Source organism: Hippopotamus amphibius, chromosome 11 (genome assembly GCF_030028045.1).
Source record: "Hippopotamus amphibius kiboko isolate mHipAmp2 chromosome 11, mHipAmp2.hap2, whole genome shotgun sequence".
NCBI classification, from domain to species: domain Eukaryota; kingdom Metazoa; phylum Chordata; class Mammalia; order Artiodactyla; family Hippopotamidae; genus Hippopotamus; species Hippopotamus amphibius.
In genome coordinates this window covers 10056532-10071269 of record NC_080196.1, presented here as the reverse complement: position 1 = coordinate 10071269, position 14738 = coordinate 10056532, and the positions used below count along the sequence as shown (strand labels likewise).

Sequence of the window (14738 nt, the reverse complement as noted above, 5' to 3'; positions counted from 1 at the left end):
CCTCTTCCGGGATGTTCTCCTTGATTTATACCCCTGCTGAATGTTGTGTCACTCCTTGTGGTGAACTTTCATCCAAGTCCTGATTTTCTGTACTAAAGTAACTTTATTAGCTTTCTCTGGGCTGTTCACTCCTGGAGGGCAGGGACTGTTTCATCATATCCTGAGCACCTTACACAGAGCATGGCCCAGAGACTGTTAAATGTGTGTTGAATAAGTATCCCTCTCTCATATACTGTATTGAATTGTGAAAAATACACTTCAGTGTATTAATAAGATCACTAAAAGCTACGATCTTAAGGATTTTCATTAAACATCTTTAAAGCTTGATTTTTCTTATCATTTCTCAAATTTCATCAAGATATTAAACAGACTTTTCTGACTGACAAAGATGTCCTGGGGCCCACTGCCCTCTCCTTCCCAGATCTCTGTGTCTTTTTAACCTTGATAGGTTTTACGGACAGAAGGATGTACGCACCCACCCACCCAAGCTGTTAACCAGTGGTTACCTGTGCTGGCATTATGCGTAAAGTGCTTTTTGCTTATCTGCATTCATTGTGGGGTTTTTTTCTTTAATGTACAAATGAATATACATTACTTTTTTTAATGAGAAAAAGTCATTTTTATTGAAATATTTTCTAAACTTTCACCAAGTGTTTGCTTGTGGGCTGTGTAATCATTACCTAGATCTTCATAGGAGAAACCTGGAAGGTTAGACATTGTTCTTTGGGGTGTGGAAGGATGTGAAGTGCAAACCTTGACAACTTCTGCATGGCTATTTGTTCAGTCAGTGTGAAATGGGTGAGAACTGGAAACCCTCTAAGTATCTCCAAAACAGCATTTTAAAAATTAAGATTCAGCAATATTTTAGAATCTTCAACCAGTAAGAAAGGCTGTGAGAGAAAAATAGAGTTTGGGTGCTGGGAAGGTAAGAGGAGATGCAACTGAGTAGTTTTTCAGGGTATTATTTACCTTTGAGAAAGAGTATGTTTTTGAGTAGTGAGGACAGATGCCAAAACATCAAGGCTGTTAGAGAAAAAATAATCTAGAAGCAGGTCGAGTATGGGAGCAGGGAAAGAGGTAAAGAGAGGTGGGTTCCAGGAGTAGTTTGTTTTCAGAGGGAAGTTTTTCGCTGACATGCTGGAAGTGACTGCTGGGGTGAGGGGGTGGTGATTCTGGGGCAGGAGTTGTTTAATAAAGAATGAAGTGCAGATCTGAGTTTGAAAAATAGTGGGAGATATGTGTTGGAAAAAAAAATGATTTCTCCATATTAATAGGAAGTCATAAAACCACTACAGTTTAGTACATGTACTTTTTTCCTCCCTTATCTTCAGGAGTACAAATTTGTTAAAAGTTAGCTACAGGTTTGGCTTTGAAATATATTCAAGATTTAACTAAATACCTTTTTTCCAGATTGCTATTGCCATATGAAGTCAGTTTATAAGTAGGCTCTGTAATTGAGTAGTAATTTATTTTAAACTAAGCTGCAAGTGTGCTATTTCTAAAATTAGGTTTGTTTTTTCATTTTCAGTAATGATGTAGACATGGAAACAGATCACTACTCCAATGGAGTTGGAGAAACTTCATCCAATGGTTTCCTAAACGGTAGCTCTAAACATGACCACGAAATGGAAGATTGTGACACCGAAATGGGTCTGCAGTGATATTTCTTACATTTTTAATAAAAAATGATGACTGCAAGGTTATGTTTTTACTTGTATTGATTCACAGCTGATGAGCATACATCAGATTTAAAGATGTGTGGCCACTGGATTCGACCGGGATACATATCCCTTCTCTTAAAAGTTTCTTGCGAGAGTGGGTTGCTAGAGAGGGTAGGGTTTAATTTTTTAGTATCTTTTTTGCTGAACTGTCTGTTTCTGCACAACTGCAGTGCTTTCATTAATGCAGCAGCACTAACTCATCAGGGTTAAATATCCTTTAGGATAGTTAAGGTTGGAGATATGAAAAGTTTTTATACCTACTTCAGCATAGCCAATAAAGGCCACATGGGTAGTGATGATTTTATAAATTCTAATCAAAGTTCATTTCATGTGAATATATGTGACTGTGCCTAGTCCAGGGCCTGCAGATGGTAGGTGCCTAGGTTTGACAGCCTCCTGGGCTCCTTCCCCCTCAAAATTATGTGGCTGAAAGATGTGCTAGCATGCATGGTTTTATTTTGTTGACAACTTGTGTGGTAGGAAATTGTACCACAAAGTTAAAACATCAGCAACCTTCCCCATCAACTGGAGAATGAAAATTATTGACGCTTATAAATTCTCATTTGTCAGAACATTACATTTCTTCATGTTTTGAGATTAAAAGTATTTATTCAAGTTGTTAGAAATTACTTTATAAATGCAAACATATTACTTACACAACCACCTTGATGTTGAGGATTATGCGTTCCAATGTATAATTCACTCCTTCGAGCAAGGAGTATGACTGAAAAGGCAGCCTAGTTTTACTCTGTCAGATATCAGCAAGCAACCTCAACATTCCAAGAGTAATTTGAGCATAGTGATTAAGAGCAGGAGTTCTAGAGCTGGATCACCTGGACTTGAATTCTGCAACTGCCACTTAAGTAGCTGTGTAACCTTGGATGCATTACTTAAGAGCTCTCTGCCTCAGTTTCTTCATCTGTAAAATGGGTATGGTAGTAACTGCCTCATAGCTGATCTGTGAAAAGCTAATAGCACAAAGTAAGTGCTTCGTAAACAGTAACCTATCACCATCACTAGTGATTTATATGTTGTTATTAGCGATTCATACTGTTTACGTTATTGATCGCTGATTATCATCAGTCAAGATACACACTGTAAAATTTTTTCCTAAAAGTAGTATTTTTCTAAAAGTAGTGTAGTTAACCCTTTTGATTAGTATATGGTGTCTTCTGTGTTTTTATTGGAGTCATTTAGTCTTCTTACCTTCTGTCTCTCTTCTATGTCAGTTAAAGTAGCCCAAGAAGCAGCTACTTTTTTTTTTTATAATGTTGCTATAATTTTAGAAAATTGTGCTTAACTTTTCATAACGTTTTCCCTGAGACATATGTACATCCTAACACTGAAAGGTTGTCACCTGACTTTCAACTGCAAGCTAGACACTGGATCCTAGACTCTTGAGACCTAGATAATGTATACCTTTTACCTACAAAGTTCCATATTAAATTGAAAATAAATCTGCATATTTAGGTAAAATATTAGGAAGTAGTTACTAAATGAAACGTCCAAAATGATGTAAGCAATTTATGTTCATTTTTCCATTGTGCTCCAAATGTAAGGTAGTAAAATACGTGTTTACTTGGTATTTTACAAAAATACCTGTTTTGCTTGCAGAAGTTGACTCAAGCCAGTTAAGACGCCAGCTGTGTGGAGGGAGCCAAGCTGCCATAGAAAGGATGATTCACTTTGGAAGAGAGCTGCAAGCAATGAGCGAGCAGCTGAGGAGAGAGTGTGGCAAGAACACAGCAAATAAAAAAATGTTGAAGGTAAATTTGTTTTCCCTTGAAATTTTTTTTTAATTAATTTATTTATTGGCTGTGTTGGGTCTTCGTTGCTGCATACAGACTTTGTCTAGTTGCGGCAAGCAGGGGCTGCTCTTCATTGCTGTGCGCGGGCTTCTTATTGCGGTGGCTTCTCTTGTTGTGGAGCACAGGCTCTAGGCACTCGGGGCTTCAGTAGTTGCAGCACATGGGCTCAGTAGTTGCAGCACATGGGCTCAGTAGTTGTGGCACACGGGCTTAGTTGCTCCACAGCATGTGGGATCTTCCCGGAGCAGGGATTGAACCTGTGTTCCCTGCATCGGCCACCACCTAGGAAGTCCCTCCCTTGAAAATTATAAATGTGTCAAAGGAACTAAAATACAGTTTTGTAAAACATTGAGCAGTACTGGAGTTCTTGTTGGGAAGCTTGCACATGAACTCCTCCCTGGCTTCCTGTCCAGTTGAGAGTGAAAACGTGGGCCGGGTTCGGCAGCCCTGCTCTACTGGAAAGAGTGCTGGACTTCTGTAAAACACTGGATTAAATCCCAGTTCTGCCACATACCAGTGTTCTGTGCCCGTTGTCAGCCTGCTTTCTTAGTTTTCTTTTCTCAGCTGTAAAAGTGGCAGAGTTATTAGGAGGAATGTGAGTGTGCTGATGAAACTATAAATTTGAGATATTTTTATTTCAGTAGACAGTGTTTAGGGTTGCAGCAAATTGAATATACGAGGGTGTCAAAAATTATCCATACTCTGAGCGTAGAATTTAATTAACTTTTAGAAAAGACAAATACATCATTTTTTGACAGTCTCCTTGCTTTTCAACACACTTTGTCTGTCAACAAGCTTTCATTTCACTTCTGCATCAGAAATGAATCTTCGTCCTCATAGGGCGGCTTTCAGGGGACCAAACAGGTTGAAAGTCTGATGGAACAAGATCAGGACTATAGGGAGGATGCTTTAACACCTCAAAACGAAGTTTTTGCAGAGTGTCGACAGTATGGGCAGAAGTGTGCGGACGTGCATTGTCATGCAAGATCACAGCGCCCTTGGATAGGAGTCCTCTGCGTTTAATCCGAAGTTTAGTCTTCAGCATAAATTTTTCGAAACCTAAGTCTGTTGTGGATTATTTCACAGGCAGAGCCATGGCTGACGTGCGAATGATTTGCCACGTAATCCACTGTTATTCATCTGTTCAACAGAATCATTTCACGTGTACGCTCAATGTTGTCAAATCAGCTGTGGACGTGGACGGGCGTCTGGCTCCTTCTTGATGGCTAACACTTGTGCGACCTTCCTTGAACTTCTCTACCCATTCGTACACACTTCTTCGTGACAAAACACTTTCTCCATACTGTGCACAAAGTCTTTGATAAAAAATGGCGCCAAGCATACCCTCAGACCATAAAAAACGAATCACTGCACACTGCTCTTCTTTCATGCAGATCACAAGTGGGCACCCATTTTTGCTCGCACCGCAGTTACAAATGAACTGATGTAACATGTTCACACCTGCACAGCAGTGACTGGGGAGACAGTAGCCTTGAACGGAAAGCGCTGATAAGATAGTGCAGCCAACTGAAGTTTTAATATAACCAGAGTGCAGATAATTTTTGACTCACCCTCGTATAATATGTGGCCTTTATTTTTATGATGATTGGTGAAGGATTGGGTCATCTTTCACAGAAGAGATAAAACACGTTTTCAAGTCTCTTCTGGATTGATGCCTGTGCTGGATAGTGAGATGGAGAAAATGGAAACAGTTCGGTAAGTTAGCCACAGTTCTGTGTAGCAGCTGAAGGTGGAGTTTTGCCCACCTTAAGTCAACATTGCAGTTAGTTGTAGAGATGAGATTTTAGCATGTTCATAGAAGTCCCACCAGCCCTGTATGCCCGTAAAACATGAACCTAGCCATTGTGGTTTGTTGTTTTGCTTTGTTTGTCCTACATTAGGTTGAACTCAAAGTTGGTTTGTTATAAACGTTTCTCCTGAATGTTTTGAAATAAGTGCTGAAAATGAAGGGGAGATGCACGTAGTGGCCTTGGCACTGATGCTTGGGTATAGAAGGAGAGAACGAGACTCAAGACTCCTGCTATCCCTTCCTGATCTAAACTGAGAGAGGGCCAGTGAGCAACACCTAAATACGGCATAAAATCAACCCAAAAAAACCCCATCCCAGCCACCTGCACTGTAGCCTCAGTACAGCACCTGTCTAATCTAGGATGGGTTAAGAAGCCATTTATATACACTTCCAGATAAAAAGGCATGCGTAACTTGATTTTTCCTGATTGGGAATTTTCATCATTATACAACTTTATAGAATCTTTCCTGATATCAACAGTGCTAAGAAACTTACTTCTCAGGCTTTTTTATTATTTCACATACCCAACGCTATCCACTTGGGAAACTTCTTTGCTAGCTACTGGGGTTATTTTAGGGCAGTGGTTCTCAACCTTTTTGGTATCTAAACACTTTAAAAACTATTAAAGATTCCCAAAGGGCTTTTGTTTGTATGAGTTATATTTGTTGATTTTACTCTACTAGAAATTAATACTAAAATTACTAATTTTAAAATAACAAATCGTTATTTTTCATAAACCTGTTACTTTATCTTCCTAAAATAAACAAACAAATAATGAGAAGAGAGTGGCACTGCTTTACATTTTTGTAAATGTCCTTAATGCTAGGATTTATAAGATAAACTGGATTCTCCTGCCTTCTTCTGCATTCAGTCTGTTGTGATACCACACATCATGCAGCCTCTGGAAGACCCCCGTGTCTAGTTGTGAGAGAATGAGAGTGAGAAAGAGCAAGTAATATCTTAATATTATTATGAGAAGAGTTTTGACCTCATAAGAGCCCCTGAAAGGGTCTTGGACCCACTTGTCCCAGGACCATACTTTGAGAACTGATGTTGTAGGAGATGAAATGTATTTAAAAGAGAATCATACTCTTTTTTACACTAGGTCACCTGACTCAGTTTTCTTGTTAAAACTTTATGCTAATGGAGTATGATTTTATGTAGTCCCTTTGAAAATTTAACTTTTCACTCCATTGCTTATTCTTTGATTCTAATTTGCATGAGGCACAGAAAATGGCATTACATGGCCTGTTCTCAAAGATATTCCTTGATTATATATTGAATTAAGTGAAGATATAATTCATTATCTAAAGAATGTGGATGGCTTTGATTTTGCACCTCTGACTTCTAAGCAAATGCCAACTAGTTTGAGAGATTGTCTTAACATTCTGAGCTGCTTCTCTCCCATTCCCCAAACGTACCTTGATCCAGATAGAGATAAGATGAGGACCTGATCCAGCTTGTAAGTACCTAAAGAACAATGCTGGAGGATTTGAGGGTAACACAAAGAGAACTTTTTTTCTTTTTTCTTTTCTTTTTTTGCCATGGTTGCAAAGGTTTAGAAATAACTGCTTTTTCTTTCATTCTTCACTTCAGGTCATGGATGGTTGTGAAGTGGGTTTTTTGATCTTTAATTTTTTTTTTTTTAATTTGCACAAACTTCTGAAACATACACACATTACGTAGAGAAGGATTTGGTTACAGTTGAGGTGAGGTTTACTTAAGTTAGGGTTAGGTACGTACACATGTGTTTAGCTACTCCATGTTTGTGTAGCCGTAGCAGACACCCTGCAGACCCCTGGAGTAGCCCACTGTGCTAAAAACGGGTTGTAGGTTCCTGCTGCAGCCGTGGTTCTCTTGACCTTTTTCTGATTTTCTCAGTCTTCCCTTCCTATTGTCTTTGTTTTTGTTGCTTACCTGCCTGAGTCTGCCAGTGGTTCCCAAGAGAACTACCTGAATTGTTCAACAGCAGTTGTTGAACTTCCGCAGAGCAGCAGGGACTGCTGGGGGGTTGGGAGAGTCAGGTTAGAACAGCAGCCCCAGTCTGCAAGTAGCTCTTAATCTAGTAATTGAAGCAGAAATGGAATCATTTAGACGCACCCTATTTAGAAACTGCTATGGATTTTAAGCCAAATGTAAGTACAGTTTGAGAGTCCTACGTAAATGTCACATTTCCTCAGAAATTATTCCCATTGAGGGTAATGTTTTTGTAAAATAAAAAGTAACCCATAATGCCATGATATTTAACAGGTATTTTCAATTTTGTGCCTTAAATTGCACGGGCGTGTATTTTACCTGGTTGGTGATTGTAGTTACCCTATTTCGTATTGTTCTTACTCATTGTCATAAAAATGTATTTCCAGTTTCTATGCATTATTGACAGTTATTTTTAAATGGCTACATGATACAGTGTGTTGCTGTATCAGTTTATTTAAGCATTGCTGTTTTCAGCATTGCCCTTTTAAAAATGCATTAGTGAACACTTTTATACATGTATCTTTGTTTCTTCCTTAAAGTTATTCCATTGGAATAAAGTCCCAGAAATAGAATTATTGAGTCTAAGGATACAATTATCGTGGCTCTTGCTACACACTGCTGTATTGCTTTACAGAAACGTCCACCAGTTTACCAGCAGTAATGAAGGGACGTGCCAGTGGCACTAGTACTTTAGTTCTACTTCAGGGGGTTTAACATGTGCCTTGGAATTGCTTGTTTGCATTTCTTTGGTTATTATCACCAGTTAGTCTTACAGCAGGATTTAAAACATTAATGCTGATTTGCTGATTTCATTCCCCTTGTAAAGAAAGGTAAAGTTCTAGATATTTACTCCTGGGAACTTGATGGTGTAAACCTTTTTAAAAAAGGTTTTATTAGTTTTCTCGCTTAAAGCTTGACTCTGCTTGCAAGCTGTGCTTCATGTGATCCATCTAAAATCAAGTCTAATCCATGTCACTCCTCTATGTAAAACTCTGTTGCCTTACTGGAAAAAATTCAAGCTTTTTTAGTGCGATTTTTAGGGTGTTTTAGGATCTAAGCCCTTACGCGTGTTTCCAACCATGCCTTTTCTCCTTTCTCAGCCTCAGTTTCCTTGTAGCTTAAGCCTGTGTCTGACTGCTTCTTGTGACACAGTACACTGTTAATAAGCAGTACATGGTACATCATTATTTACACGTCTGCCTTCCCCACAGGACTCTGTGAGTCCTCAAAACAGCGATGGAGTTCTGGTGATCTCTGTGTCCAATAATTATTCAACTATACTGAAAATATGGGGGCAGAATTTTAGACTTTTTTCCTCTTAATATTTAGATTGGTAATTAAAGAAAACTGTATCTTACTAGAAGAAATACAGTACTAGCTATGTGGTGGTAATCTCTCACTGCCTCAGTTTGCTTCTAAGGAGGGCGTAATGGTATCAATCTCCTAAGGTGGTTGTGAGGATTAAATGAGATGCTACACAGCAGCGCCTGAAACACTGCCTCCCACAGTGTTAGTGCAAAATAAATTACTACCGTCATTGTCTTTTTCTGTGAATTCTTTTAAATACTAGAAGGTGTATTTGACAGAATGGTCTTGATTTGAGATTTGAGTCTGCATTTCACCTTTTTTGGTAGCATGTCAGGATGTAGATGCAAGAAGATAGTTTTGTGCTTAAAATTTTATGTAGCAGTTATTTCTTGGACAAATTCTTTAGTCTGTCTTTTAAAAGTCATCTGCACTGTAGTCTGTCTTTTAAAATTCATACACAATCATTAGATGGTTGTGGGGTGAATTAAGTCTGGAACAAAGCTCAGTCTTTAGAAACAATGTGATTGACTAGAGTTAGCTTCACAGTATATCAGATATTAATATTTTCTCCATCAATAAATTTGGTATGGGGAAACCAGAAATAGAAATCTAGTAGCTTTGTGAGATGCATAAAATATCTTAAATACTGTTAAGAAGCAGGCCTTACAGTCAGCAGGTGTATGAAGCTTTTTTTTTTCCTTTCTCGTATCCAGCACCTATGAGTAGCTGCAGGGTATTCAAAATAGTATAATACGTTGTTCAAAGCACTTTCATTAGTAACTGTGGCAGGAAGTCTAATGTGAAGGAAATACTCAGCAGTGCAGGACAATGGAGGTGCTGTACGAATCTGTCTGTAGCCTCAGACTGCACAGCTTTGCTCTATGGGCAGTTCTCCAGTCGTCACAACATAGAGGCCAATTCAGATGAGAAAGGGCAAGAACAGACTTGACCAGGAAGCCTTTCCCCCACTAGTAAGTTGACTGGACGGGCGCTGGAGCACCTTCACCTGGGAGATAGTGTTCTCTAGGAATTTCACGCCCGCATTTCAGAGACCAGCATTTGGAGTGTTATGTTACTGAGTTCACCGATTTGGTTTCCTCAGCACTTGTCCAGGTATGCCATCTGAATGGGAAAGGTGTCCTGTCTCTCTGTAACTGTATGTATATCTGTACCTGTATCATATTACTCTCAATTAGGGCACTGACTTTTGGCAAAACAATAATTTATCATTTATTGAAAGATTAGAGTGAACTGACATTGCTAATTTTATTTAGCTCACTTAGTCTTCATAAACTGTGTGAAACAGGACCTCTTATAATCCCCATTATACAAATGATGAAACTGATACTTACGAAGGTTGTTCTTGCCAAAGGCCACTCTGGTGATGCAGCTTAACTTGAGGCCAGTGTCTGAAACCACTGTATTTACATGCTCCCCACAGAAAGACAACAAAAAGAGCCGTCGTCTAAAAAGAAGACGGTGTGTCAGTTACTCCAGGAGGGGCAGCTTGAGGATGGTTGGAACTACTGAATGTTCCTGAAGGGGAGCCAGTTTAGTCTTTTGATTACTGAGTTTGAGAAGAAGACATCCAGTGAGATGTGTCCAGTTCGCACACCTTTTTAAAGAAATATACGGGCTGGTCCTATCCTTTCAATGTCAAATTCATATCAGTGGTCATAAATAGTAAAGTATCTGAATGTTTTGTCTCTTTACCCTAACCAGTAATAGTCCATTCCATAGGAATTAGTTATTTTCCGTTTTTATTTTATGTATTCCTCTTCTGTGTTGTAGGGATAAGAGGTAGATGATGAAAATGGCTGTTTATAAGAAAAATGGAAACAAATTAGACTTTGCTGAATAATCTAGTTGTTACAAAATATACAGCCTCTTAGTCATAGGGGTAAATGGGCTTAAGTGTTAGTCTAGTGCCTTAAAGCCATATTTTACCTGTCTCTCAACGTGTAACCATGGTGAGTACAGTCACTGAACTATTTGAATTAAAAACCAAATTGCTATGTTTTCAACAGGATGCATTCAGTTTACTAGCCTATTCAGATCCTTGGAACAGCCCAGTTGGAAATCAACTTGACCCAATTCAGAGAGAACCTGTATGCTCAGCTCTTAACAGTGCAATATTAGGTAAGTGAAGCCAGAAAGCACAACTTCAACTAGTCTCTTGAGTATTTGAGACGGTATTTGTGCTGGCATTTATATTTTGGTAAAATCATAAGGGAAATATTTTCTACATTTTAAAAATTAAAATTAACCTTAAAGTATAGAAAACTTCCTCTGGTATCTCAGTCCCAGATTAAGTGGATTCAGATGGGATAAAAACAGTGCACTGGGGTGCATCTTGTGATGTCTGGGAAACAGAAGTTTTTGTATGAACGTGTACATGAGCATTTCCGGCCTGAGCCACCCGGGTCACAGCTCCCACCGTGCGTTAAGATACAGGCACAGGGTTTCTGGGGGGCTCTAGAGTGCTGTCAGCACCAACCCTGATATTTGCATTAAAGGTCAGCATATTTAACTACACGCCTTTACCCAACACAAGAGGGAGGGAAGGGGAGAGCAGCAGTAAATAGCGAGGCTTAGCCGGGGGAGCACCCGGCGAGAAACCTGGGTGTGCTGTCCCCTGGCTGGTTGCCATTCCTGTGAGCAACTCACTGCAAACAGGAGTGTGGAGTTTATGTACTGAACAAATATTTTTATATAAATTCGGCAACTGCACATTTTGTGCATTTATATCTACACTCTATAGGGTTGATTGTTTACATAAGATTTAATATTTGGGCAATTTTTTTCAAAGGTAATTCAGATGAGAGTGATTTTTTCACCTGACTCTTTAGGATGTAATTCCTCAAGAAGAGTGGGGACTACCAGTTTAGAAGTCTGTTCTGTGCTGTTTGGCCCTGTTTGAGACTATCTTAGATGGATAAGAGTATTTAGATGGGGGACTTGGAGCAAAGGCTAGGGCTCATGTGGCTGAATGTAAAGGAAGCAATTTAAAGTATTCATTATGTATTGTGTTACGGCCTAATACTTAAGTTTTGGAATAGTAGCAGTGTTTTTTTGTTATGGTTTTCTTAAATTTAGAATTTGTATATAATAACTAATATGAATTTTCTTTGGTTAATGTGTATTTTCTTTGGTTATACGAAATTCATTTAGCTCTGTTGGTAAAAATAACTGTACTTAGTAGCAGTGCTGGAATTCTAGGGCAAATAATGGTTGACTGTAATTGTCTTATTATTGAAATGACTAAATGCAGTATAGGTAACCATGAAGCCCTAACTGCTTTGTATCTAGCTAACACTCAGACTTGGAAAGAATTTTTGAGAAGTGACCAGTTGGCTTATGACAGTTAAAAATCTTGGATTCTCCAGGGGAATTAAAATTTTAAGTAGTACATTGCTTATCTAGGATGTATATATTCTTACATATTGTGCCATGTATTATGTAGTGCAGCTATAAATAGTGCGTAAACTTACTATATTAAATGTGTATAATTCCTGCACAAGTAATGACAAGACTTAAATTGCTCTGGGTCTTTGTGTGCATATTTGTAAATACTGTGCTGTATTATATAGCTTTATCTCTAAATAGTGCTTAAAGGTATATTAATTGTATGTAATTCCTCCAAGTTTCATATGCCAAAAAATTTAAAGATGCTTACAACCAGATGTACCTCCCTTGGCCAAAATAAACCTGTAATGAAGTGCTTACCTCTGAGCAAGGTTACTTCCCTGTGAACCTTCAAGAGATATTTTTGAAAGGATGGTTTCCTTTTCGTTGTTTATTCTGTTATGTTGATTTTGTGTAAAAATTATATTATTCTTGATTTTAGTTGAGGCAGTTAGTTTATAAAATCAGTCCTGCTCAGAGTTGACAAAAAAATGTGTCCCTGCCAGAATTTAGCTAAATTTAGCATCTTGCCAAAGAACAGCTAGTACTTTAATAACCTTAACCTACAGACCACTTTTTACTAACTTGTGTATCTTTTCTTGCATATTTTTATTCTAATATTCTTAATCCTATTTTATTTTCTCTTATACCTTTAAGTCCTGAACCTGCTTCCTTTTTATTTTTGCTTCATCCCTTCTGCACTTTTCTTTCTCCCACCACCAATACTGCAACCTCAGAACCAACCACATGGAGCCTTAACCAGCCAAGTATCACTGCCTCTGTTGTCAGCTGTGCCTACAAGGACTGATTAGCAATTTTACTAATTGGGAATCCGCATAAAATTAAAATTTGGACATCTCCACACAAGAAGTTACCAGCTACTATGGGTTTGGCCACTTTTATCATTAGTTCAGTTTTTCATCTCTGGCAAAGAATACATTTTGGTGATTATTACATTTGTACTACAGCTTTCTGACAAATGTCTGGTATGTAGGACCCTGAAAACTTTCATTTATTGGTGATTTTAAAAAATGTTTATCCTACCAATTGTAAATTAACTCAAGTTATAGGGTGGTTTTGCTCAGCTGTCTCTCATGTCTCTCATCACCACTTGCTCCCTTAACAACTCAAATAATATTCACCTGGGAGAGGATTAGGCAGCCTCTGTTGGGTCCTGTCCCCAGAAGGGGAAGAATCCATCAGTGAAACTTGCACCGAAAACCTGATGCCTTTTTCTCTGGTAATGTCAACTGACCTTGGTCAAATAGAAGAGAAATACTAAATGTTCCTTACTTGTAAGTAATGCGATATTTTCCTGACTGAGAGATGTCGTTTAAAATGTGTTGCTAACTGCCATTTCCATTTTTAATCATATTTCCTCAGAAACCCACAATCTGCCAAAGCAACCTCCACTTGCCCTAGCCATGGGACAGGCCACACAGTGTCTAGGACTGATGGCTCGATCAGGAATTGGATCCTGTGCTTTTGCCACAGTGGAAGACTACCTACATTAGCTATGCATTTACGGAGCTCACACTTATATCGTGGCATATAGAAAACATGGAAGTAGACCAGCTCTGCTGATTTGAAATTTAGATTTTTTTAATTATGTACTGGGGACAGGTTTTTGTCGCTTTACATTGCTTCCTAGTTTACAGCATGATGCAAATGATTTTCTAACTTAGTGTTAGGAGAAATTATTTTCCATCTTTAACCTCTTAGTTGTCTAAGAGTTAAATAGTACTGAATTTCAGACACTCAGATTGATCATCACAAATCCTTTAAAACAATTACCTAAAAGAAACCAAAAACTCCTGCCTTCTTTGTTGGGGGGAGAGGGGGGAAGGAAATGGAACACGTTGTGTTTGTGTTAGCATGTGGGTGATGTAAACTTCAAACTGGGAGGTGTTCTGACCCCCGCTCCCATATAAGCATTCAATCAGTGTAACTTGCAAAATGCATAAACATCGGACAGTTTGAATTTATAGTGTTGATGGAAGAAGTCATTTTTAATGTGTACTGTAAAACTTGAAATACTCAGGAGCTGAGTGAATATGTTTGTTGCTACTTACAATCCTGACCTGTTAGTCCCAGTAGTTTTGTTTTAACATGGTCTTTTTCCACTTTGTCCTGTTTAACTACAGATGACTTCTGTTGTAGACTCACAAATTTAACTGTTGTATTATAACAGTATTACATGTCAACAGTGTGGTTATGACCTTTATTTATATAAAAACCAAATATTTAGTCAATTTACCGTGTCTTAATTTAATCTTTGTACACCTTCCATTTTTAAGTGCTTAAATGAGTACTATATTGCAATAAAAATGTAGTGATATAATTAACCAGCCATTAAAAATTTACTTCTACAGATACTAGAGTGTCAATTGAGTTTATATATTAGGTACTTGCATACTTCTTATGATTAAAGTTAGATTTACAGTAGCAACCATTCATTTTAGTTGTTCTGTAGCCTAAGACTGCCTTGAGTTTACTGGCCTCCCTGGATTAGGGTCAAACCTGATACTATGGGTGATAACAGGAAGAAAGCAGGGAATTATTATTTTCATAATCATAATACGGCATGTTACTTGCCAGTTTTAAAGCAAACTCCAAAACTGGTTAACAAGCTCTTCCATAACAACCATGTTTCATCTGGCAGAGGTCTGTGCTGGATATATTTTGTACACTGAGGCTTAAACCGTTGAA

At 38.3% G+C, this 14738-nt stretch overlaps 1 protein-coding gene across 1 annotated transcript in view; it reads left to right on the top strand.

Moving 5' to 3' along the window:
- Window positions 1–14517, top strand: part of RANBP9 (RAN binding protein 9) — an 86049-nt gene extending 71532 nt beyond the window's left edge. Inside the window, exons 11-14 of the mRNA XM_057699351.1 lie at window positions 1529–1650; window positions 3336–3487; window positions 10652–10763; window positions 13413–14517. Coding sequence (XP_057555334.1) covers window positions 1529–1650; window positions 3336–3487; window positions 10652–10763; window positions 13413–13543 — 517 coding nt within the window. The 3' untranslated portion in view covers window positions 13544–14517. The remainder of the gene's footprint in view (window positions 1–1528; window positions 1651–3335; window positions 3488–10651; window positions 10764–13412) is intronic.
- The last annotated feature ends 221 nt before the right edge of the window (window positions 14518–14738 follow it).